At 41.7% G+C, this 26,835-nt stretch overlaps 1 protein-coding gene across 2 annotated transcripts in view; it reads right to left on the reverse strand.

Annotated features, from left to right (window-relative positions):
* Nucleotides 1–6,354: 6,354 nt before the first annotated feature.
* The window catches only part of LOC106818044 (GPI inositol-deacylase-like), a 20,900-nt gene continuing 419 nt past the window's right edge, over nucleotides 6,355–26,835 (reverse strand). Inside the window, exons 2-24 of one of the 2 annotated variants that reach the window (XM_014822760.1) lie at nucleotides 24,684–24,751; nucleotides 24,306–24,329; nucleotides 23,955–24,019; nucleotides 23,575–23,663; nucleotides 23,048–23,182; nucleotides 22,654–22,750; nucleotides 20,337–20,527; nucleotides 19,985–20,037; nucleotides 19,130–19,202; nucleotides 14,190–14,351; nucleotides 13,704–13,775; nucleotides 13,315–13,412; nucleotides 12,621–12,762; nucleotides 11,932–12,154; nucleotides 11,583–11,652; nucleotides 10,263–10,410; nucleotides 9,645–9,738; nucleotides 9,194–9,284; nucleotides 8,452–8,649; nucleotides 8,107–8,215; nucleotides 7,736–7,875; nucleotides 7,491–7,577; nucleotides 6,355–7,218 (exon numbers count right to left, since the gene is read on the reverse strand). In XM_014822760.1, the coding sequence (XP_014678246.1) occupies nucleotides 7,038–7,218; nucleotides 7,491–7,577; nucleotides 7,736–7,875; nucleotides 8,107–8,215; nucleotides 8,452–8,649; nucleotides 9,194–9,284; nucleotides 9,645–9,738; nucleotides 10,263–10,410; nucleotides 11,583–11,652; nucleotides 11,932–12,154; nucleotides 12,621–12,762; nucleotides 13,315–13,412; nucleotides 13,704–13,775; nucleotides 14,190–14,351; nucleotides 19,130–19,202; nucleotides 19,985–20,037; nucleotides 20,337–20,527; nucleotides 22,654–22,750; nucleotides 23,048–23,182; nucleotides 23,575–23,663; nucleotides 23,955–24,019; nucleotides 24,306–24,329; nucleotides 24,684–24,751 (2,610 nt within the window). In that variant the 3' untranslated portion in view covers nucleotides 6,355–7,037. Of the gene's footprint in view, nucleotides 7,219–7,490; nucleotides 7,578–7,735; nucleotides 7,876–8,106; nucleotides 8,216–8,451; nucleotides 8,650–9,193; nucleotides 9,285–9,644; nucleotides 9,739–10,262; nucleotides 10,414–11,582; nucleotides 11,653–11,931; nucleotides 12,155–12,620; nucleotides 12,763–13,314; nucleotides 13,413–13,703; nucleotides 13,776–14,189; nucleotides 14,352–19,129; nucleotides 19,203–19,984; nucleotides 20,038–20,336; nucleotides 20,528–22,653; nucleotides 22,751–23,047; nucleotides 23,183–23,574; nucleotides 23,664–23,954; nucleotides 24,020–24,305; nucleotides 24,330–24,683; nucleotides 24,752–26,835 lie in introns of both variants that reach the window. The other variant, XM_014822759.1, reaches the window with a different exon arrangement.

The raw sequence follows: 26,835 nt of genomic DNA on the forward strand, positions 1-26,835 counted from the left end.
GCACACTGTCCTCCGCCGCACGCGTGGGACGGAACACGTCCTCTCGCACGCACGGCTGAGACGAACAACGATCCCTCCGCACGACGGCTGGGACGACACACGTCCTCTCTCACGCCGACGGCGGAGACACACTCCTCTCTCACGCACGCGGCTGGGACGACACACGGTGTCCTCGGGCGGCAGCCACCTGAAAGGCTGGGACGAACACACGTCCCTCTCGCACGACGCCGTGGCGACGACACCCAACAGCCTCTCGCATCCGCACCTGGGTACGACACACGTCACGCTTCGCACGCACGGTGGACGACACAGTCCTCCTCTCTCGCACGCTGGGCCGCACACCGTCCTCTCTCAGCACAGGGCGGGCGACACGTCCTCTCGACGCACGGCCTGATACGACACCACTCTCCTCTCAGCACTGGGTGGGTACGACACACGTCCCTACTCTCACGCACGGACGGGACACACACGTCCTCTCTCTCGCAGGCTGGGACGACACACGTCCTCTCTCACGCAACGGCTGGGACGAACACGTCCTCTCGCACCACGCGGACGACACACTGTCCTTCTCACGCCAAGGCTGGGACGACACAGCCTCTCTCTCGCACGGCTGGGACGACACACTGTCCTCTCTCTCGCACTGGGCTGGGCGAACACACGACGCGCTTCTCTCGCCACGGGCTGGGACGGAGACGACAACGTACCTCCTCCTCAACACACGGCTGCGGACGACACACATCCTCTCTCACGCACGGCCTGGGACGACACACTCCTCTCTCACGCCACGGGCTGGGGACGACACACGTCCTCTCTCACCGCACGGGCTGCGACAACACCGACATCACTCTGCTCACGCACGGGGCTGGGACGTGACACATGTCCGTCTCTCGCGCACGGTGGGACAACACACGTCCTCTCTCTCCGCACGGCTGGGACGACACACGTCGCTTCTCTGCGACGCTGGAACGAGACGGGACACACGTCCTCTTCTCAGCGCACGGCTGGGACGACACCAGTCCTCTCTCACGCGACGGTGGGACGACACCACGTCTCTCTCTCGCCACGGCTGGGACGACACACGTCTCTCTGCTCACGCACGCGCTGGGACGAACAACGGCCTCTCTCACGCACGGCTGCGACGACACACCGATCCTCTCTCACGCACCGTCGCTGGCGACACACGTCCTCTCTCACGCACGGCTGCAGACGGACACACGTCCTCTCTCTCGCGCACGGCTGGGGACGGACACACGTCCTCTCTCTCTCGCACGGCGCGGGGACGACACACGTCCTCTCTCTCGCCACGCTGGGACGACACACGTTCCTCTTCTCACGCACGGCTGGGACGACCACAGCGTCCTCTCTCACGCACGGGCTGGGACGCACATGTCCTCTCTCACGCCCACGGCCTGGCGCGACACACGTCCTCTCGCACGGCACGGCTGGGACGGACCACACGTCCCTTCTCTCTCGTCACGGCTGGGACGACACACGTCCTCGCTCACGCACGGCCTGGACGACACACGTCCTCTCTTCATGCCACGGCGTGGGACTGACACACGTCCTCTCTCTCGCACGGCGGCGGGACGACACACGTCCTCCTCACGCACGGCGGCGGGGACGACACACGTGCTCTCTCACGCACGGCTGGACGACACACGTCCTCTCTCTCTCGCACGGCTGGGACGGACACACGTCCTCTCTCTCGCACGGCTGGACGACACACGTGGCTCTCTCTCGCACGCGCTGCGACACACGTCTCCTCTCTCTCGCACGGCTTGGACGACACACGACGTCCTCTCGCTCGTAGGCTCACGAAACACCCTTTCGTTGCGCCACCGCGCTTCTTAAAGGATCATATCGGCAAAGCGTCCGATCGTTTCCTACGCTCAGGCTTCTGACTGTCAGGGCACGCCTCAGCGTGCTAGGCCCGGTGCGTGACACCTCGCCACGTGGCTCGGAACGCCAGTTCGTGCAACTGCTAACCGTGACAGACACGAAATTTGAGGACGCACTGAAATTAAAACAAATACACAAATAAAGTTTTTTTATGGTAGGGACACAACTCACTCACTAAGAAGAAACAACTCTTATGACGGCAATAACCAACGGAATCGACTACCAATAGACACAAAAAGGAGCCCTTCACTTAGCAATTTAAAAAAACTGTTAAAAATTAAAATTTTAACAACATAAAATAATATATAGAGATTAGAGACATTAGATGAACTTCTATTTTGGTTGTATTCTAAATGAATAATGTGTGTATATTGTATATAAATATTGTGTGTCTGATGTGTGTGGTGTGGTGTGTGTCATGTTCGTGGTGTGTGTGTTGGGTGTGTGTGTGTGTGTGTGTGTGTTGTGTGTGTGTGTGTGTGGCATTGACTGTGTGTGCATGTGTGTGTGTGTGTGTGTGTGTGTGTGTGTGTGTGCGTTGCGTGCTGGCGTGCGTTTGCTGTGTGTGTGCTGTGTGTGGTGTTGTGTGTGAGCAGAGAGAGAGAGAGAGAGAGTTGCGCAGCGCGTCTGCGCGCCCGGGTGTGTGCCCCCGCGCCGTGGTAATATTATTATAGCCACATGAAAAATTAGATAAAAAATAATATATAGGATAGTATATATATTATATTTATATTATATATATATATATATATATAATATATATACATACAGGCCCGTAGACAGCTCTATGGGGGGAGGGGGCAGTTCGTTTTTCATATGTTGGCATTTTGCTCGGCAGAGGGCGCTGTACAGGAATTTGTACCAGACGGGGTTCTAACCGGTAACCCATAGTTGCGAAGCACGCGAATTTTTTAAAATTACCACCCCCTCATATGCGTTTTCTGCGCAGCAAGGGGGGGGTCCGGACTCCCACGGACCCCCTGTACACGCCCCCTGCTCGGCGCGAAGCGACCAGGCGAGGTGGGAGCCAAGCATCCCGAGCGGCGGGGGGGTGTTGGAAGGGGGGTGTCACTGTCACCCTCCCGCACGAATGGAGTTTCAGATTATTACACTACAATTGGAGCGACCTGAGGTTGAATATTTCTTGCAAATTTTCAAAAAAAAAAATTTTGGCTTGGGCGGGAGGGGCTCGGGGGGGGGGGTTCGTTCGAACCCCCCGAACCCCCCCTGGCACGGGCCTGTATAGTATATAATGCAGTGTATACAGACACGAAGCGTGCTGTCTTTACCATTCAGCCACACGCCTCTCGTAATATCATATGCGCGCATACCAAGTAGCTGGTGGAGGCGAGTACATATGTACACCCCAAAAAATATATTACACGTACAAGTAGGGGAAGGTGGCGGCATACGGGCCCCTTAACTTGGACTCCCACATACACATGCTTACAATTATAGAGTGTCATATCGCACTTCATTAACCTCATGTTGGGCATTAGAGTTTTACAACAATAGGAGTGAGGGTCCCTTATTTTTTCTTTTTCAATTTTTCGTAAAAATTACAATATAATATCTTGCGTCTGAAAGGGCCATTCTCCCCCACGTATTGGGCAACGATGGCACACCCCCCATGGGGTAATTATGGACCCCCGTGGTCCATTTTGCCCAAAGCTCACATTTTTTGATGTGAAAATTGCATTTTAAACAGAACAAACCAAGGGGAAGTCTTTGTGTAACATGAATTTCAACTAATTTAATAAGATTTGAACTTGGAAAATTAATGATTTACATGCATCTGCATGGGCAGAATGATCTGTCGGAGCATCAATTACAAACAGATGCTATAAAACTTTGAACTAGAAAATTTATATTTAGGCCTTACAGCAATCTGCATGGGCCAGGAAGCTTCTGTGTCAGCATCAGATTACAACTAATTAAAGATTTAGACTAGAAAATTAATGATTTACATGCAATCTGCATGGGCAGGAAGATTGTTCAGCATCAATTACAACAGATATAAAAAATGAACCCCTAGTAGGCCCTATTGGCTTAACCCGGCCTAAGGTACGTGTTCATAGAGCAGGTGGCTTTTCGAGTACAGTCACTGTCACCACCTCGATCCCCAAACTTCCAGTTATTCAAGTGGCATTAGGCGAATTGAATCAATACTGTGCTTTTGACTGTGGGGGAGGGGGGGGGGTTTAAGCACAGAATCACAAATAAGATCATTCAGTGTCTTCGTCCGTCCCAGCACCACTTGGGTATGCGGCCATTGTACGACATACAGTACACTGAATTATTGCGTCTTGTGTAGTTGGCTTTAGATCGTTATGCATCTATTATCCCGACTGGGGCATATGGACATACCGGTCCATTATGCCCATAACCAAAACTGGTTCCAGATTTGCGCCGCCTCGACACTTTTTTCATTGACAGGCCCATGTACAGAAATCTATTTGTAGGGCCGGTACTGTTCAAACTCACTGAACATGTAGCCTAGGCAATTCTATTTAAATACATGCATCAGATTGTTTAGAAGCTATCATCACGAGTGGGAACTACCTCGACTAGAAACTAATGGAGCCTACCTTAGATCAGGAGGTGTGAACAAAATTCTCATGGCGTCTCACTGTTGTGTTGATCGGCACCTACGTCTATGTAGATTTCATGGAGTCATCAGGGCTGCTGGACTCTTATCAATTTAACAAAATCCCGATAGGCGTGCAGCAACTTCCTTATGTGTTTTTTTTTAGCGTGTTCCGTTATGCGCCTCATGGTGGCCATTATGCCCCACCTTCCCTACGAGGACCATACATGCAGCGTTACCATGCATATAGCACCGGCGTACGGGATCCGGAGAGTCGCGTACGGGGACAGAGTACACTGTACTGCACTGGCCGTAATTTTGGACGTTTGAAAACGCAGATAAATATACATACAGTCTTAGAGTCTACGAGATCCGTGAACATAGATCGCTAGTCAGGACATTTACTGGGAATATTTCCCACATTCTGAGTAAAAAGAGCATTAATGAAATTTAATGTACGATTTGATCACGTTCCGTTGCGAATAACTATGTAAATTCGGTAGTTGCGTTGTTCCGCTCCCAACTGGAGTAGCTATAGGACACGCGTGGTGGTCGTATACACTGCTATATCTCATGAACTAATATATGCTATATTCTAATGCAGCCGTAGAGTATGATTCACATAGACTGTTCTGTGTTATTACACGCTTGAACAACCGAACCAATGCCGTTAATGGCCGCGGATTAAATTGCAGTTAACGCTACGTCAGGTTTCGCTTTACTTCTAATTATGCACGCTTTCGCAGTTATCACGGTTAAAAACAATCGACCACAACAACACAGGACAAGATGGTGGATGATGATTCAGTTCAGCGTGACTATGGAACGCGAGAGATTCCGGCGAGAGAGAAGAACAAGAAAAACTGGCAAAGCATAAACTCGCAAAGCAACGTCATATAGTGAATAAATTCATTTATTGCATTGCTATGCGGCAAAGAACAACACATATCAGAAGTAAGATATAGGGAATTTCTATTTATCTTGCGTATTATTCTCAACTTCGTTGATATATATATATTTATTATATAGTTATACTAGCGGCCTTTCTCCGGTTTCTGTTGCCCTTGCCCACTTCCTATCCGCTCCCTCCTGCGGCGATGGTATCATGGAAAAAACTTTGGCAGGTAAATGGCCGTATTTCACGCTTTTGAAATCTTTTCACCCCGCGAGGCGCAAAATGTGACGTTTACGCGCTATCAAATACGACGCGGCACGCGTCGTGCGGTGCGACCGGATACCCGCGTGTGCGCGTACGTTAGTGGTATGTTTGTGCTGTGTCGGATCGTGTGAGTGTGTGAGTGTGTGTGCTGTTGTGCTGACTGTAGAAAACGCGTATTTATGTATTATAGCCGTACAATCATATTTTGTGCTTTGGCGGGTGAAAAAGTTAAGGTTAAAAATCAGCCATTTGCCTGAATAAAATTCACCATTCTAACGAGGTCGTAGGCGATACCATTTGGGAGACGGGGATCACTTATTTCCGAGAGAATTTAACCGGATAGGATATAGATTAAAGTACCATATAAATAGATAGACATATCAGATATAGATAGATAGAAATAGATAGAATACCAGATATTGAATGAAAAGGTATTATTGGTATTGGTTTTTCGTGACTGTTGATTCTATATGGTACATTCCCTACTCAGTAATGGTTCCCACAAAAGTGTGAATTATTTTTTCAAAGACCTGGACCTATTTCCAATGACTTTCAATGACAAAAGGAAAAATTAAGGACTTTCAAAGGGTGTGGGGACTATGATACAGCACGTGTGCATGCGTGCGTGCGTGCGTGCGTGCGTGCGTGCGTGCAATGTATGACAGTGAGCTATTTTACAACCGAAATGAAATTATCATAAATCGGAACGTTCAAGTTTAGCAACATGTTTTATTTGTAAAACATTGAAGAGTTAAAATCTTATATAAAAAGTTATACATCCAGTTTCATTTAATGATTCATTCATATAATATCTACTCTGCAGTTTTGTATAAGTATAAGCATGCACCTATGTATACTAGTACGTTCACGCTGTAAACAATCATACGCATAGCAAAATACAACTATTTTGTGCACCTGAGCAAATTACAAGAATGATCTCAATATTATTATATGGAACACACCATCACCATCTCACGTCTTAATTATGTTAATTACTATCTATATTCATTCACAGAAACCCTGTATAAACGACAGTACACAAACAGCTGCTCTGTTACACAATGTCAATCAAAGCACGCGTAAATCACATTTGGTCCCCTTTTATCAAAAACACACTGAATTGAATTGAGACATCACTACTTTATCAACCCTAACTAATATACAGTACTATACTAATACTATCTCACAGCATTGCTGTTGGCTACAGTCTCTAAACATGACCCACACCGAATTTGAGATCAAAATATCAATCATTATATTAGATTATTGATTGAATCACTGAATTAATCACATCTCTTCAAAATCAACAACTATTTCTATCACATGTATGTGCATACGTTTTACAGTAGCTTATTAATTATCTTCGACATTAATTTTTTTTTTTTTATAGCTTTAATTGGTTTTCTTTTCCATCTGTGCATTGTCGCCTGGCATGCTAACACTGCAAACAGAAGCTATCACCATGGCGATAGAGGCTAGATATGGGGCTCTGTACATATTCTGGGTGGAGTAGATACCAACCATGATAGCAAGCGCATAACTAGAGTACCCAGCCAGCTTGATACCTGTTGGACTAAAAAGAGGAAGCAAAATAATGTAACTGTAAAAATAACGGATTTAAAATCAATATGAATGTATGATAAAATCACAGTTACAGATGCATGACGTTAGTTCCATTTTTTTCCATGTTTCACTTCTGTTTTCTAATTTATGCTACATCTATCGTATCAGTGAAATATATCAACATGTTTTCCCTCGTTAGAAAACAAGGAGTGTAATGATTTTTAAATAATGATTATTATATAATATTAAATAAAAGACATTTTTAAATGTCAATATACGAACCTTTCGATAACTTCCTCGATGGGAAATACAAGAGCTAGCACCAGTGCGTGGAATACTGCTGGGTCCGACTCCAGATTCTGTATGAAACTACAACAGGAAAACACATAGAACGAGTAAGGAGCAGCACCAGTAATAGTATAACAACAGCTTGGTCTGAGGTGGCCACTAAAAGTCACGTGCATTTTCGCTACAATTTAAGGGTTAACGCGGGTTTTATATAGGAGACCATGATCGAGATTTCTCACCTTAGGTTTTTAAACCAGACAACCGCTGAGGGAAGGTTAAAAAGAGTCACACAGATCCAGAGCTGTAGGATCGTGAACCGGCGATTGAAACGCCCTCTTGTGGCTGGTGTATCATCCATTCTCACACGAGCTGACACAACCTGCCATATAGAAAAGCCATAAGTTTCTGCTCATACATCACCATTATCGTTGCTGTATTACGGCACAGCTGGACGAAAATCATTTGGTCTACACGTCCAACTTACGAATGCTTTACAATCGAATGAATGATGTTAGCCAAATATATAATTTAGCAATTCTGAGGTTCCCACCCCAACACACACGCGGCAACAATGTCTATGTATCTAGAACCGTCACAGAATGCACATTACCTTGATCGCGTAGAGGACGAGTCCCACAATTAATGCCAGACTTCCACACATTCTGAAAGCCACAGCAAGCAGCAGTGGCACAGCAGCGTATCCAAGGAATGGAATATTCCTACGAGAAGATAATGCGTCGATGAATGAAACTCTGCATTACGACCAACATTACAAACCTCAACGTCGTAATGCAGCAATACGACAGAAAATGCGGTAACACGGAAATCATACACATAGAAAGAATTCAGCATAATAATTACTAAACTTCAGAAAATTGGAAAAAGTAATAAGACGATGTTTAAACAATCGACATGTCCAACTCTTGCTGATGAGTGTAATTCAATCATTAATTACCTTCGCACGATAAACGACATCAGGAATGCAAGAATCCTAATGATCAATGACAGCACCATGGCAACAACCATTGTGAGAAAGTACGCCACCAGATAGAGGAAGATTGCAAACAACTGAGAACCAGGCTGACGAGTTGGTTCCAGATATTTATCCGGCATGGGAATACCTAGTCTGTTGAGATTATCGCAGCCAATTGACCTGGAAGCGTAAATTTATACAGTGTAAGTCTTATGGGTCATATACTTAAGCCATGTACGTAATACTTGTGTTAGTGGACTCTGATGTTGAGGACACATCTTTAAAGGAAGATTTTAAGACTTGGTTTTACCCTTGAGCAGCAGTTATACAATAAATTCACCTCTGTGAAATGGACACTTGTCTATAAGAGACGCATTTAGAGTTTTTCATTGACAATTGAGCGATCCCTATATACGGGTTTGACTGCACAATGCAAACATGCGAGGTAAACTAATGCACATAATGTATATATGATTTTTTATAGGGCAGATTCAGTTCGACCCATTCACAATCCAAATAGAGAATTAAATTCACAATTCGAAAGCAACTATTTACCTAATTTTCGCAAACTAAAAATCACAAATTTAATAAACAATCAAACTTATGTTTTTCTTATACATCTCAACACGCTACCTTTTAAAATATATATTAAGTCGGCAGGCATTACTGATTAATTTCACATCTTGATTAGTTTGCTTGAACATGAACAGAGTTGTTCTCTTACCAGAGCACATATGAGATGAGGTTTCCAACGATAAGCACCCTGTGTGGACTAGCGAAGGCCAGGTGTGAAACCTCAAATGTTGCACACATTCCTGTGGAAAATACAGGGTCAACAATCATTATACTGCATTATCGTTTGTCATATATATATATATCAAGAGTACATAATGGGAGATTACGTACCCTTTCTATGTCTCCCATTATGTACTCTTGATATATATATATATATATATATATATATATATTTATTTATTTATTTATTTATTTATTTATTTATACAGATGGCATGCATATATACTATACTGTTATGTATAAGCCAAGCTTATTTATATTAGTAATGCCATGTATTAAAACTGCATCCAGGATATGTGAAATTAGTCTATAGTATTGGAGTCTACCATGGCTGCAAAATGCTAACTGGAACAGTAACCAAGAAAAATAATAAACTCTACCATCACTTGCAACAGTGAGTAGCTGCCACACTAGAATCAACATCAGATTCATCATCCAGTTGACTGGGATCAGGTGTCCGTAATGTCTCACTATCTGTAAAGCAAGAGCTACTTAAGCAATTGTTCTACCCTGCGTGTCTGTGATATATGTAACGGTCTATCTATACCCAGACCTTATCAATCGTGCAGCTTTCATGTCTAATCAATATCTAGGTAGTATTTTGCCTGTCCAATTTCTGCCTAAGATGTAGCTTATAAGCTACATTTTTATTACCTGTTTAATGAATATCTGGAAAATATTTTACTCGTACAAACACTGCCTAAGATGTAGATTACCACTCTAATCGTTATCTAGGAAGTATTTTACCTATTGAATCCCTACCTAAGATGCAGCTTACCTATCTAGTGAATATGTAGGATTTATCTTACCTGTTCAAACCTTGGAGTAATCAATTCAGAATGATTACTCCAAGTTCAAACACTCCTTAAGATTTCGCATACCTGTCTTGTATATATATATCTAGCATTTATACCTGCCCACACTCGCGTGTAGCTTACGTGTCTAATATATATCTAGGCAGTATTAATGCTACCTGCCCACACTGGCATGTAGCTTACCTGTCCAAACAGCTGCTGAGGTTCAGGTTGCATGGCAATGCTGTAGCGACACCGGGGGTGCAGCCACATCTGCAGCTGTGCATGGCGGGTGTCGCCCTCTGGTGGCGCTGCCTGCAGCTTCAGCGTTATCTGGCCGTGTTTGTGCGAACTGCTGATGGAGAAATAACATAATAAAGATAATAATAAAGATAATAATAATAATAACAAATAATAATAGTTAGAAAGAGCCTGGTAATTTTGCCCCTGTTAATGCAAAGGACCAACCAAACAACCAATTCTGTGAATGAACTTTCACCTATATGGGAGACAATATAATTACCTGCAGCTCGTAAAGCTCGTTAGAGTATTTTCCATACTCAACCATCCCGCCAAACACCAGCAGCCGAGTGTTGTCGCACACAAAGCCATAAGCGGCGCAACCTGGCGGTATATCGCCTCTTACTGCTGGGACAAACCACTGATTCGTCGCTGAAATATATGATTATATGATGTGACACAGATAAAAAGAGGTATCGATACAAGGTAAAGTGTGAGGGAAAGTTGGATGTACAATGTTACTACTGATGTCATTTTAATTGAGTTTCATATAATAAATCATAGGTAAACTAGGACATGGAAATGTTGAATTTCTTGTGTTTCTAGCAACTGAATAAAAGACATGCTGAATTATGGCATTCTGCTCTCACATTGTAGGCAAGCGTCTACACGAGTGGTAACGCAAACCTTAAGCCCTGTCTACACGAGGATTTTTAACCAGGGTTAGGCATCTTAACCGGGTTAGTGTAACCCCGCGATGTGAAGAGGGTTAACTAACCCGGGTTAAGAGCTGTCTCGGGTTAAGCGTCGTGTAGACGCTGCATGCTAACCCGGGCTAGCGCATAGTTCCTTAACCCTGCGATAGGCGGCAATAGTGAACAATAGTCCACTATAGACAATAGAACAATAGGAACGTCTCGCGTGCCAGAACCGCTCAAGCAAGCGTGGAGCGGGTGGTGTTCGCGTAGACGCTACGCATTTCTTATCCCGGGTTAAGCTAACCCGACTGTTCTTAAGCCGGGTTAAGGAAACGTCATGTAGATGAGGCTTATGTGGTTTAATGCAGTTCATGTTTTAATTCTGGTGAGGTAAGCCATCTCCAAACAGTGATTCACTTACACGATTTTGACTTTCTGTCTTATCCAGCCGAATGATTTAATAATAAATATAACTTAATTGCTTTTAGCTTTTTCGCATTATCCATCATATATTTCCTCCGTGAAAAAGACCGTCTTCAGTACATGTATTTGTATTTGAATTACATGCAATAAAGATTTAACTTACTCGAGGCTGATATGCTTGTATTCGTTCTGCGCACTCCATGGTACTAGGAATCTCATCACTCCAACCTCACCTGCCAGAGAACGATGCAAATATCCAATCACTCAAGCAAATCTACTCACATTCAAAATCACGCATATTCATAGCTATGAGTAAGTGCTGAATTAAATCTCACAAAGCCAAAATAACTGATTCAACGCCATCTGACCTATTACTCGAACACAAGCATCATTGCATAATGAAATCCTATGACTGGTATTTGTGTATTGTGTAGTTCCCAAATTATTTGTTACATGATTTATTTTGATTGATAATTAAAGTTCAAGGATGTTACACTGTGTTCTGAGCATACCCTTTGTCACGTTCTTGCCACGTTCGTCCTTGCAGTCATGTGCTTGAACTGACACAGTGATCGCCTGCGTGATGCTCGCCAGACTCCCCAGTGACAGTTCGTAGTAGAGTTGACCCTGGCTCAGTGCCAACACATCTGTGGCTTTATGAAAGGTCCAGAAGCTAGGCACCTCCATGTCTGCCCGTCTTTCCCTATGGCCAAACTGCTCAGCCCACACTTCCACCTAAGCATTGACAGGTTCAGAGGTAAATAATTGTCAGAACTTTTCCAGAGCTTAAAAGGTCCATCTTCGAGTACCCTGAGATTTACGAGAAATACCATCTATCTATGTTTGTATAATGTTTTCCAATCAACAATTAGCAAACGTATTCTTCCCTCAGCAAGTTTTATTGACCTCAGTCAGTAAACAGAGCCACAGATAGGTTGTAGTGAATTATATTAGCTTCAGTACAATAAGCTTGTTATTATCGTTTCTAAAATCCATTCCATTCTATCCATTCGATCCCATCCCATGCATGTAACCATCCATCCATCCATCCATCCATCCATCCATCCATCTACTATATTCTATATGGTACTGTCCATTCATTTACACATGTTAAAACACATTTTTTTCCTCTCATCAACTCACACTCAGATAATCCATGTACGTAACACTTTAGTAACACAGCATAAACACGTTTCATTACCTTCTTGTCCGACTTTCCCACTCGTATCATGATGGTGTCATAGTAGCCTGCCAGGTTGGTAGTATTTATTGCAATGGTCTTCCACATACCCTCACGAGTTGGCAAAAGCAGTGTCTTGTGTGAAAGATTCGTTGCATCATTGCTGTAGACACAGACAGACCATTCATCATACCAGTAAATATTAGCTTTACTATATATTATTATTATTATTATTATTACTATATGTTAGCAATGTCCTTGTTCTCGATATTTTTCAGCACTGCTGTGCTAATTTCCATCAATAAACAGTAGAAAAGCCAGAGTAGAAGTCGTGGTAGCACCTAGACGGCGATGAGTATAGTATATAATGAAGTGAACTATATAATTTGTTTATATAATTTCAGAAAAGGCATGAGATTGATGAATAAATAATAACATATAGGTAAAGTGATAACCTATTCCTAGTTACTACTGTGGAGTATACTGTATAAAATGTTGACATGGTACCATACTAGTCTGTTAGCAGTTCTTGCTTGTTTGTCTGTTTGTTTCATTGTTACTGAAACTATACCTAACATTTTTACTGATATTATAGAATTTTTTGTTGAATCATAATTACACATTATTTGGGACTATAAATGAATTAATATGAAAAATCACAGATGCTGTAGTGCACTGATAAACCAACATGACATAGCTAGTAGATTGCACGTACCATCGCTGCTTGCTGCTTGCTTTATCTGCAGCATGTTCTGCTTCCTCTGAGTTAACTTCCTTTGGCTTCATACAAGCAAATATCCAGTCATCTTCATTCTATCAGGTGTAAAATAATGCTAGTTAAGTTTAAAAATGAGTACATTTGATGGAAAACAAGTACTCATACACACACACGTGCGCGCGCACACGCACTCACACTCACACGCATGCTCGTGCACACACGCACGCACTCACACACACACGCACGCACGCACACACACACACACACACAAACATACACACACACGTAAACACGTGTGCACGTCCACACACACACATACAAAGATAAACGACTAAGCCTGTATCGATTACTCCATAGACTCACCTGTTCCTTGATCATGTACGTACCTGGTTAGTGATGACTAGAAATGTGTCCAGCATCGTCGTTAATGGCACCTCAATATATCGAGGCTCGCCTACCTAAGGTACCGAGACACTTGCATGAACACGTTTAGCATAGAATAAGATTACAATGGAAAACACATCACTGTACTATATTATTGAAACATGCCCACAAATATCTAAAACATCAATAATTAAGAAGTCATGTGATTCAGAATGTGTCGGTGCCATTGCTAACTTAGTGGTAACAAAATCGCATTATGTGGGCATACTAACACTCATATTTTGATTACTGGCTTGGTAATTCCTCACAATTAGGAAAACAAAGGTCACATCACAGTCAATAAGGCCCGTAAATAATTAGTAGGACACCTTTAATATCAATGCCCCACAATGGTCACCTAATACAGCCAGTAAGTCGCCTTTAATGTCAATAGTTACCAACAGTCGCAGCATAGTTAGTTTTTAATCAGTAGTTAATTGGTAGGTCACCTTGCTCCTCGTGAAGGTCCATGCAGAGCTGTTCTCTTCATGCAAGGTAGCAGACTGGTCTATATCCACAATCTCACTTACACCACCATAATGCTTTGGTCCGTAGTTGCTCACAAAGTGGTGTCTTAAAATGCTCATCTTTTCGGCCGAGTCCTTTGTTACCTGAACGACGGAAACTGGTGTGAACATAATTATCACGTAGAGACTATATAAGAAGTGCTCACGTTTGAGATCCAATGATTAATGGCAGCTAAGCAGTCGAGTAAACAGGAATCAGCTATATAAGTGAGGCAAATGTCTAGTGTTGCCGTGTAGATGCTAGAAACTGAGCTGTAGACCCGTTAATGCTACTATTGTTACTACTATTGATTTTTCATTCTCAGCTGATTTATTAAGCAGGTAAACTGACCGTCTGCCTTTCTATAAGTGCCATAATCCTAACTATGGGCAGGCCCACACTAGTAAGGTGCGTAAAATAATATGGTTATACACCAGAAAAATGTTAAACAGTGCACTCCCCCCCCCCCTTCCTGTGTGTGGTACGTGCTGCATGTCTGTGCACCATACACACACACAGGGTGATAAAACCCACAGCTAGTTAAACTGCTACTGCTAAAAGCTGCGTTGCTGTGAAAAACACCAGTGGCACTTAGATAATCAACTCACTGGTGTCCTCATGGTGTGCCAAAAAATATCCATCAACAGTAATAGTGAGTATAAATTTTTGATATATTCTATAGCACCATATACTTGTATCATGGCAACCATATTAGGCCTAAAAAGTACGCAGTAGAGGAATAATCAACTGATGCCAAGCCAGTCAGCATCCCATGGGTCGATGGTGACAGAGATATGTGCAGGGCATTGACTGCCATTTCAATTCGGCAACAGACAGCAGAGTAATAATTGGAGTGGTACAATGATAGGTCATAATAGCATCGGTTATACCATGCCAACTACATTAAGGCCTAAGAAATATTCAGGAGAGCAAGAATAAATTGTTGTCAAGCCATGCAGTCAGCTTCCCCTGGGACGATGGTGACACAGGATCATCATATATGTGAAGAGCTATTAGCTGCCATTTCAATACAGGCAACAGGCACCAAAGTAATTGGAGTGGTACAACGATAAGCCGTAAATTCATTCGTATACTCCGAGCGAGAGACAGCGCGTAGGCAGCAGTCGGGAAGCCATCATTGAGTCTGTGCTCGCCCCTGCCACAGGGTGCAAGCTGAGAGACAATAAATAACAGTGGTGCACTGACAAGGCCGACAAGACAAGGCTGCATGAGCTTCTGTCACCGTAGCAGATGATGACGATGCTTGCTCTCCTGCTATTAGTCTGCTCACTGAAGTCAGTCTGTGCGCTAACTTGTCACGACTGGGATGGGGCAACACTACGATCCAACGCTGCGTTTCAAGGGAAAACAATCAAGGACAACGAGATTAACGGTACCACGCCTTTGACGCTGAGGTATGTAGAAACGATCGGTTGCGATTTTGTTACATGAACAGTATTGTGCAACCAATTTAGTTAAACAACTTACACGGTCAAGATGATGTGCTTACCAAGACCTTTTCTGTCACCTTATCGATAGCTCTTCCCCTTTTTTTAAATAAACCTCAGCTAAATGACTATAGGAGATCATCTAGCAGTTGTGTATTTGCATGCACTATCTCATATTCACTCGCTCACATACCACAATTGTTAGTATAGTCACAGCATTAACACACTTCGTTTAATCCAGTTCCAGCCGTAACAGCCTAACGTGTTTGGCAACCTGCATACACGATCCGGATTGCTTCTCCGTCAACTACAAACAAGAAACTAGGGAGTGCAAGAAATTCTCTGACGACTGGTACCGAGCTATGCCCAAGTTAGTTAACTCCATTGGCTGGGATTTCCTCTATCTGGTAAGCTAGATCAGATGTCATAGGCTGTTTTGTTACTAGTTAACTAGTACTTTCAACACTATGATATTGTCTTGAAATGAGAAATAACCAAAACAACGTTTCGGTGCAGATGGATAAAGCTACACCTCTGGGCATGATTGACAAAACTATACCAGATGAGGCTCTATCGGGAGAACACTACAGTAGCCCCGTAGAAGATGCGCGACTTGGTCAAGATAAGGCGTGGGGGCCTCTTAAAAACCATGAGATGACGGTAGACCTGGGATCAAAGGCACAGTTGGTTGGAATTACACACAAGGTGAGGTGTACAGTATGATTCCACAGCATGCCGTGAAAACTAAAGATATTTGTGGCCAACCTTGCATAATAGAAGCAAGCTAGTAATTCAACTTTCATCCTCGCAGCCGATTTCATCTGAGAGATTTTGTTGTCTTTGTCACTTTCAGGGATGCAAGGCATGCAATATTGCGAGATGGCTTAAAAAGTACACTCTGTCATATTCCTTCGATGGAAGCAGCTGGGAAGATTTGCCGGTAAACTAATTGCACGTAAATAACCAACGCGGATGACATCAAATAAAAAGTGCTGTTTTACCCACTACTAAGATTTTATCTTTTTAACGTTTGTAACATACCTGAAAATAAAGAAATTATAAAAAAAAGATTTGATCTTGATTAAATACTTTCGGTTAGAGCTGTGAGAATGTCCAGTCATCTAATGGATATACAACAGTGGCACTGTCGTAAGCTGCTTGCAACTTCTTACAGGAGCTGAATGGTAACATCGATATAGACACCCCCGTCCATGACGAGCTTGATTTCACGGCTAGATATCTTCGTATCACCGCGGGAAACACGTATCACGACGGAGGGTTTAGTAACGCTGGAGGATTTCGCTTTGAGGTGTACGGATGCAGGTTAGAGTGATGTAATCTATTATCCTGTGCAAACGTGGAACGACATCATCATAACGATTCTGGTCAGAAACCAACGGTGAACAGTTCCCGTTTGGAACATTTTACCAAATTTAGAAGTTTCACATGGTTTCACCACTAGGTGCAGCTCAATTTTTATTATGAGCAACTAGAGTTTGAACAAATTTAGTTTAATCACGTCGATCACAATAATCATCATCAACAACCGTGTTTAACCAGGCAGTTGTCGAGCGATGTGAACCTTAGTTACTACATGGCTGTTGTGCCGTATCTCTTCTACTAAGTCTTATATGATCATTTGCTAGAAGTCTTCTATGATCGCTCAATTAAGGGTGGCTAACAGCGAGCTGTTAGTAAGATTCTTTTGGCATGTGTGTAATGCACGCGAGTATATAGAAGTCTACATTTGCTTTTTTGAGGGATTGAATTGATTTGTGTGTAAAGATTGCATATTATCAACAGTATAAGCAACAATGAGCTGGTTTGGCATACACTTGGCGAACGCCCTGTCAGAGGGATATAGAAAATGGTTTTCATGATTACAAATGCATATCTATTTATATATTGGGCGTGTCCTACTGCTGCTGCTGCTGCTGCTGCTGCTGCTGCGACGCACTTGGTCGATATTACTGGTGCGTGGGTACCACTCCTACAGCATGGTTACTTAAGCTGCGTTTACACTATAGATTTTTGTCAGCAAATCGTACCGATTGTCAATCTTGCCCCCGATGTGACCCCTATTACTGTAGTTGTATGTAGATTGCAGCACTGCAGTACTGAAACACTGCAGTAAGAAATGGTCAATGGAAGAAGAAGACGTCTGTGCGCACCTGCTTATTGCATTAATGGTGAAAAAAAAATAGGATAGGCAGAAGGCCCCAATTACGCGTTTACAACAGGTTATTACCCGAATTACTAAACGAATACAAGGAAAGCTACCGAAACTTTCTTCGGATGTCAAAGGAGGAATTTGACTACATATTATGGCAAGTTAAGCCATACATTGAAAAAACAACAATACACCTACGTCAAAGTTCACGTATCACGTGAAAGTTTTAAGCCAATTAGATTTATCCAACTCGCCGATTTCATGCATCCGAGTCGTGCAAAATAGAACACGTTCTATTTCTCCAACTCGGCGACTTGACTCCGACTCCGACTCGCCGTTTACACTATCGATTTTCAGCTGATTAGTTGGAATGCACTTGAAATCGGTACGATTTGCTGACAAAAATCTATAGTGTAAACGCAGCTTTAGACCAATCTATCGTACAACATCATGGCTCCATCTTCTGGGAATTTTTTTATATTTTTCGCATCGTTGCTAGGGGCGGCGTCATTAGATGTGAACGTGGCTGAATTTTGATGCATTTCCATCGACCTTACCGCAAAGCGCTCGGTTCTAATTTTCTTACTATTGATACAAAGGTAAGACAGATATGCAAAAAATATGCACACAAATACAGCCAAATTGGCACATTTTGTGCAGTTTTCATGGTTTCAAAGTGTCCCTGTCTCGGCTCTCACGCGGGGCATTATTCTGACCCGTAGCCGAGGCACGCAGCGCCTCGCCAAAACTGCAGATGCGCGAAGTGCCGAGGCAGCTCGTTAGAAAATAATAGGTAAATGCTTACAGCGTGTTTTGACCTTGCTATGAAATTTTATCATAGCCTAACAAAGTGATTTTACAGATGTTATACCTGATAAAACTAGATTACTATGATGTAGGTGTATCTGCAAGGTGTCTTTTGGATAGGTGTATGTATAGCTATGGGGGTGGAGGAGACTGCTAGCATTGCCGTCACCACCACCGTAGTAATAAACGACTTGCAGGTAGCGCGGGCCACGCCAAAAATAACACATGATGAGTTGTGGTAGACACGTGTACCACATGTCTACCACAACTTACCCAGAGCGGATGTAGATACATACTAAAGTCATAATAAGTAGTATCTAGTTGCACCGTGTACTTGCAATACATGTCACATACATTTCTGATGGACATTTCTCTGTGAAGATTTTTCATTTCTCTCTGCTGTTGTGATTTAATTGTGTTGTGGACTAATAAAAATTAATGATGCATTAGTACACACCTGCTTCGATGCTGCTGGTCCCTTGATGAGATCAAACATGGCTCTCTTCGTAGCCATCACTAACTGGTGGCACCTACACACACATCAAGACAGTGAAAAGATGTTACAACAAAACAGCACTTTTATAGACAGCTGCTCAAATATTACATGAGTAGAATGCTGTGAATATATCTATACTGTCTGAGAACATGTGCATGTGCGTGTACGTTCGATTGTTTGTAGGTTCGTGCATAAGTACGTGGGTGGGTATACGTACGTATGTACGCATATTATGACAGGACTATATCAGTGAGTAAGCCCTCTACTCCCGTCTGCTACAAAGGTCTACATAATCTGGTTTTGATAGTATACAATAAGTATATACAGTCAAACCTCGGTTATCCGAACATCAATTATCCGAATTTCGATCTCACAAGATCTCAAGGTACCGTAAATATTTAATGGTAATACGATCAGATCAGTTATCTGAACAATCAGTTATCCGAGCAAAATACTACCCGCCCGTCTCATTCGAATAATCGAGGTTTAATTAACTGTAATAATTTTCACTCACCATTGTTTCACACAAATTAGATAAATTGCTGTTGAAAACCCTGACAAACTGGGTGCTATCTAATACCAACTCATCCTCTATAACCATTTCATTTTGAAACAAGTTGCTATAGGCTGCAAATTCAGGGGAAGAAAAATGAGTAAAGCCAGGTTTTTTCAAGCAGGTTTGCCAACCCATTTTCCTATACAAGCAGTGATGATAAGAAGGGCTACACACACTGATCTACTAAATTGTCTTAGCTTTGAAGAGCGATATAGACTCCATTTCACGATAATAAATGCAGAAGTTCAGAGTAAACATACCATACAATGCATTGATGATCAGTAGACACCCAAACCTTGGGAACAGCAGAACTCTGAGAATTAAACAAAAAAGAAAAAATCAGCAGTTATCAAACAGACCATTAAATCAGCAATTGTAGCACACAAAACAGTCTATCGTTACCTCACCTGTAAGCATATATGTATGAGACCTATTTGCAAGCATTTTATTATCGACAATAAGTCAATAATTTGATATCAACTTAATATCCAAATTAAATTCACAAACTTTGTTCATCATGAATCAACACAAACAATATCGCAGACGGTACCATCCGTACACATTACTGTGATGAACCCTATGATAATATTTTTAATGCATTGATCGACGTACTACAGTACTAATGGCCATGCCGTCTGCTGCGAGACCCGTTAGAGTTGTAATGCCATCGGGAATCATGATGTCACGGTAACCGCCAGCAACAGAAACGACGGCAACATGACTGAGTGTAGAGTTTCCATTCGTTCTCCAGTAATCATTAACTTGCTGATACATTTTCTGCATGAATCGATCCAGCAATATCACTGTGATGAAAATATAATTTCGTTAATGAGCATACACATCAAAATGTGATCGAACAATGGCAATAGTTGTAAAATGTCTTCACAAGTTATTACCTCCGCCAAGTGGTTGGCAGGAGGGTATGTTTTCACCGGCGTGTGTTTGTTGGTTTGTGGGTTTGTGCGTTTCTTTGTTTGTGTACAGCCTAACTGAAAAAGTTATGGACGGATTGTCATAAAACTTTCAGAATAGGTCAGAAATGGGCTAACTTAGAATTGATTAGATTTGGGTGGTGATCCGGATCCAATTAATTAATAAAATTTTCAGGATACAGGGATGAGATTAGATAATTTAATTTTCAGCTGACATTTTAATTAGCAAACAGAGGAGCGAGCAATGCGAGGACCGTAGGTCATTTTTTTTAAAGAATGGTGCAATTTGGTGCATTCTAAGCTATTTTGAACAAATTATAGGAGACTCTTGAATGACATTTTCAAGTTGTGAAAAGGAACAAACGAACTATAATAGCAAATTGGGGGGGGGGAGGCTGAAAATAGGGCAAGTTTTGTTATTAAATGTCTAGACATAATGATATTTTTATGTTTCCACCCGTCGCTTGCATTGTTTTACTCAGACATAAGCTGCCTTGCTGCGACCAGATTTGAATGAAAAAAACACAATGCGAATGGAACAATCAGTGCATAGTCATGCACAGAACATGCACGCAGCAACATGTAAACCTGGTCCCCAGGCCAGGCATGGTCGTTACGTGATCAGCTACCTCAAATGTTTGCCCCTCTACTGCAGCCTGTGAACGAGGATTTCCTTTTCTGGTACGCAAAAACAGATACACTGTATACTTCGCTGTCAGCCTACTGTCTACACTCTACAGTCTACAGTCAGGTGCTGTTGAGGGTATATAATTTAAATTGTTATACATTGTTACCCCTTCCCAATTTTCTCAACGAATTTAGACGTTTCACAAAATCGACCCCTGGGACTGTCAAATCCGCGGATTTCCGCGGATCCGCGGAAGAATCTCATCCCTGAGGATAGGTCAGAAATGGGGTAACTTAGCATTGATTACATTTTGGTGGTGATCCGGATCCAATTAATTAATTAATTAATTAATTAATTTAATTTTCAGGATAGGTCAGAAATGGGGTAACTTAGAATTGATTACATTTTGGTGGTGATCCGGATCCAATTAATTATTTAATTAATTAATTAATTAATTAAATTTTTCACAGTGAGAGAATTCAGTTGCCTTGGCGGAGGTCTGCACTCTCCGAGTGCTCTAGTTATGTATGCTATGCAGATTTCTCTATAAAGTGTTGACAACAGAGCAAACCAGTATGAATATTTAAGCAGCAGCAGTATAACCAACGTTATCACGGTCTAACTAATCAAATCAGATGCACATCCATTTCACAAACAAGGAATAATATGTGATATGAAGTGGCTGTATCTCCTAGATACAAGTCCAACTACCTTAGTGTATGAATATACTTCATCAGTGACCTCTGACAGTCACAGAATCAGACGTTAGACAATCAACACTTGAATCATTACTTGTCTTTATACAAAGAAACTATAGTGCAATTATCTTTTCTCTATTACCAATTGTTAATGTCACGTCACTTGATCACAACAGACAGCAGTATTCTCACATTGGACAGGTGTTCACTGATCTCATAAATATAGAAGCTGGTTACTAGGGGTGGGTCGATACGGGTAGCTCATGATAGGATCCGCATTACATTACATTACATCTTTTATGATACAATCCACATATATACCTTTCACGATACGATATATGTATCGTGATAATTTCAAGGAAACATATACCTAACAAACTATACACTTAACTGGTACTCGATCTACCAATCATATATGAATGCTTACAAATCAGTATCGTAGAGTGGTGAGTAAAACTGCTATTGAACGTACTGCAAATTATCATGCTTCTTCTATTTTCTGATGCAACTATATGCCATCAAATGACTTGGACTTTATTCAGGAGAACATCGAAATTCGTATCACGAATAGTCAAACGTATCGACACATGTATCCTTGAGGTTTGTACCACAATACATCGATAAATCGATGAATCGTCCCACCCCTACTGGTTATCATATATGCAACAAACCTGGCTCTTGATGTGGAGTGGCTATAGTTATAATCACATCTACATGCTGTGGGTTGAAGCTCGGTAAAGTGAACAGTGCACGGGGAATGAGTCCACCCTAAAAACACAGACGCGATGATAAAGTTGCTAAATTCCATGTAAAACATCCAAAATCTCATCTAGAAAAGGTTTCTAGAATTTAATTTCTTTCAAGTGACATGGGTAGATCGATCCAGTAGTAATAGGGTAAACATAGGAACACTCTTAAATGCCTAGAAAAGTAAATCATTTGTCAAAAAGGTGACTGAATAGATCTCAAAATACAACTCAAGAGGAATGCATGGCAAGTTCTGATTAAAACACAAACTACTGCTCAGGTCTCCGAAATCAAAACAGTAGATGCATTTTGCACTACCATGGAATGTCCGACAAGTATCACAGATGTGGGAGGTGCTGACTTCCATGCATATAGAGCTAGTATATGCTTGATGCACTGCTGAACAAACTTGGTCTGATCCTTTAGAACACCACCATAGAGACCAGAGAGCTCCTGAAACAACATAGACATGAATGTCAAAGTGCGGTACACAGATACTACAACATTACCACCACTGCACATAATTGCAACAATTGTAAATAGCTGTAGCCTATTTAAACAAAATTACCAAACAGTACACAAATGATTACATATTTTTCTACCATATTCAAAAGCTATCTAAGTAGTTTTCCACATTTCAATATTGTCTCTTAAAGTATAGTGATAAATAATTGTTATAAATTTTAGTTTCTATGTTATACTAACTTTTCTAGAATATGACTCTGTTTCAAACATACATGTATATTAGTAACAGACTAACAGCATAGGGTTACTTCAAAGGATATGAAATAGATATATATCAATGGCAATATATGAAAATCTTTCCCAAAAAACTTGTATTATACCTCATTGAAATCCACTGTAAAGTAGTTGAACTTCCACTTGTGACCCATGTCATTTCCTTTCCTATGAGCAACAGATGCCAGGGATCGAACTAAGAGGCAAAGGCAACAGACCATTTTTACATCTCACTATGCACACACACAACACACATGCACCAAGGGTCCCAACTTATTACTTATAGCTTGTACGCGGTCGACGCAGTACACAATCAAGATCAAGAAGATAGACTTATAGTCCAAATATGCACCTAATACAGTTTTGTAAACTAATGCATGGGATAATTGGATGACAGATCCACAACCTTAACTCATACTGCAGCTAGGGTCTAAGATATTAGGGCCAGCAAGTAAACAAGAAGCAAGATTTGCAACAGAAAACATACCCTGTTTATAGCTGCCTGCATTACCAGGAATGAACAACACTGGTACACCTTTTGGCTTCAGCTGCCTGTATCAAAAAATTTATTGACTTAATTCAATAATCTCGTCCACATTTGATTGTTTTTATTTCTATACATTGCAAAAAATATTTCGTTTCTAAGATAACGTTAATGGCAAGGTAAATGTTCACTTAATTATTATGAAAATCAAACCCCCATCATTTATTTGTGCATCATTTCAAGTGCAATTTATGAAACAGTATTTACATTTAGCAGTGCATAATTTTGAAAGTGAATAAAAACAAACTTGTTTTAATTCGCTCCTGATAATTTGGTACATATACGTGTACATACCTTTTCATTTTCTGAATATATGACCTGCAACAACAAATTGATTTTACCAACATTTCTCATATTAATAGAACACAAATGATAATTAAATTGTAGAAAAGTAGGCATAGTGGACGTTTACATTATTCTGCCTAGCGAAATACAAGTATCACACTTATGTCAGCAATGACTTACAAGGTTAAAGAAATACTGTTTTGAATGCTAGGGTCACTATGACAAACTTAAACATAAGTGGGGTGGGAAGAGTATTTATAAAACAGAGATAAGACATGTTAGCACTATGAAGAGAAATACACTCCTTTCATCACACAAAATTTCAGCATGTGCCCATGACCACGCAAAATACATTAAACTATAGAGGTAACACAAATGAAACATTACCCTTCACCATAAAGATGCAGATTGTACTTTGGAAACCGATTCGCCACATTCTCAGCCATCTTAACATGCTGGAAAAATCATAAAAATTCTAGATCAAACAGTAGTAGAATTTGCATCAATCACAATCAGAATGATATTGTTGTGTGATTGTGATACATTCACTGTGTCAGCTGTCATTCATTTGTGATGAGTAAAATAACATACAACACTCAAAGGTGAAAAGGTGCCAATGTGGTCCATGGGACAATGACCTGAACCCCACAGCCTACCCCCTCTCCAGGCTCAGTGTGAAACTTCTGAACCACACTTCCAGCCATTCTATTGTGGCCGATGTGACATTTTCTACCAAATGGTTCAATTTTGTAATGTGTCCACTGGCAGCAGGACATGTGTGACATGATTGCGTGCAGGGTGAAGATCGTACGACACATTTGCGATAGTTTTCATACCAGTATTAACAAGAACCAAATTACTCATGAGTCATCAATGTTCTAAAGTATGTACACAGTCAATAAGTCAGTTAGTAGTCATGAAATCTTGCACTGATGCCACTATATGCCTCACCTACTCCCGCCAGAGATATCTCGTGAAATCCTGCACGAAATGTTCTCTCCGTGACAATGTAAAGAGGACGAGATGTCTGTTTATACATGAGTAATGGCGGCGCATTGCATGCCGAGATGAGCTGCTGCCGGCCTCCGAGCTCCATTTCGAGGCCTGCCAAGCAAAGCACAATGCGCGCGGGCATGACGTCACACACATACGACTACAGCGATCGATCGAAAGTAGCGCCGTTAGGGATTTTTGGATCATGTCGTCCTCTTTACATTTTCACGGAGAGCACATTTCGTGCAGGATTTCACAAGATATCTCTGGCGGGAGTTGGTAAGAACAAAGGCCAGCGTTATAACTCGAACAAGTGAACATTTCTGTACACATGGATACCAAGATGGAAGCTGTTGGATGTGTATTTGTGCTGTGATCGTGTGAAATAAAGCAAGCGTCGAGCGAATTTCGCAATCACGCTTTCCTACCTGCTGAACCACAATGGAAATAAGTGTGTTAGCCACGCTTTTTTGTGTTTTCATCCTCGATAATTTTTCTAGCTGCATTTTGTTTATTTATGCTGTTATCGATGTAATGTATGCTTTAGTAATTATCGAAATAAATAAATCTAATAAAAAAATAAATAAATCTGCTCTCTTATTCATGTTGTTTGTGCACAGCGCAGGTGTAACGTTGGAATGAGCGTTGATGTCAAAATGATGAAGATATAAAGTCAAACTTGTTGTAGTAACCAGAATAAAGTTTATTAGCTTGTACACTGTAGCCACATCGCACAAAGAGACAAAGAACGCCAAAGTCAACGCGCGTTTACACAGGCGTGCGGTGTACTTGCGTGTTGCAGATGAGCATATTTGACTGGCATTTACAGGTGATTATACTTATAGGCGAAATAGAGTAGAGAAACATTAAGACTTTGGTACATTTCGTGTTTATTTACCATTAGCATTAATTTTTTTTATTGAGACGTTCCAAGTGCCTGTGTCGGCGATCTGTATGTCCGGAGTGTTGTCAATCGGTTGTAATTTCGTAATCGATCATCGGTTGAACCCAAGTAACCGATGATCGGTTATAATCGGTTACTCGGGGTGTTGAATGCCTGCGTGTGCGTAACGTCGTGTGCATGTACGCGTGTGCATGTATGTGCTTGTTTAGCCCTGTTTACTGTTTGTTTTGCACTGTTTACTACTGTGTGTATAATACATGTACTGATTCTCATCACTTTTCCAAGTTTTCTTGTTCAAATTTAAAAAAAAAAAAATTATTATTATTATATTTTTTTTCGATTAAATCGATTATGGATTTTGATAACCAAGCGCTTGGTTCGAGCCTCTGTTCAACCGATGATCGAGTATAATCGATGATCGTGACATCAGACAGTCGCCTATGCCTACTCCCCAACCCTAACCCTAACCATATCAGATAGTTACCTCGGGTACATATTATATACGCCATTATACGACAACGACGCTTCGTACCCTACCTACTGAGTCAGTGAGTGTCACTGACACTGCATGTGTAGTGTGTACACAGGCTACAGTACAGCGGCATGTGCATTGTGCTGAATGAGCATTTTTCAAGCTTGAAA

This window comes from Priapulus caudatus, unplaced genomic scaffold (assembly GCF_000485595.1).
Source record: "Priapulus caudatus unplaced genomic scaffold, Priapulus_caudatus-5.0.1 Scaffold1994, whole genome shotgun sequence".
Classification (NCBI taxonomy): Eukaryota; Metazoa; Priapulida; class Priapulimorpha; order Priapulimorphida; family Priapulidae; genus Priapulus; species Priapulus caudatus.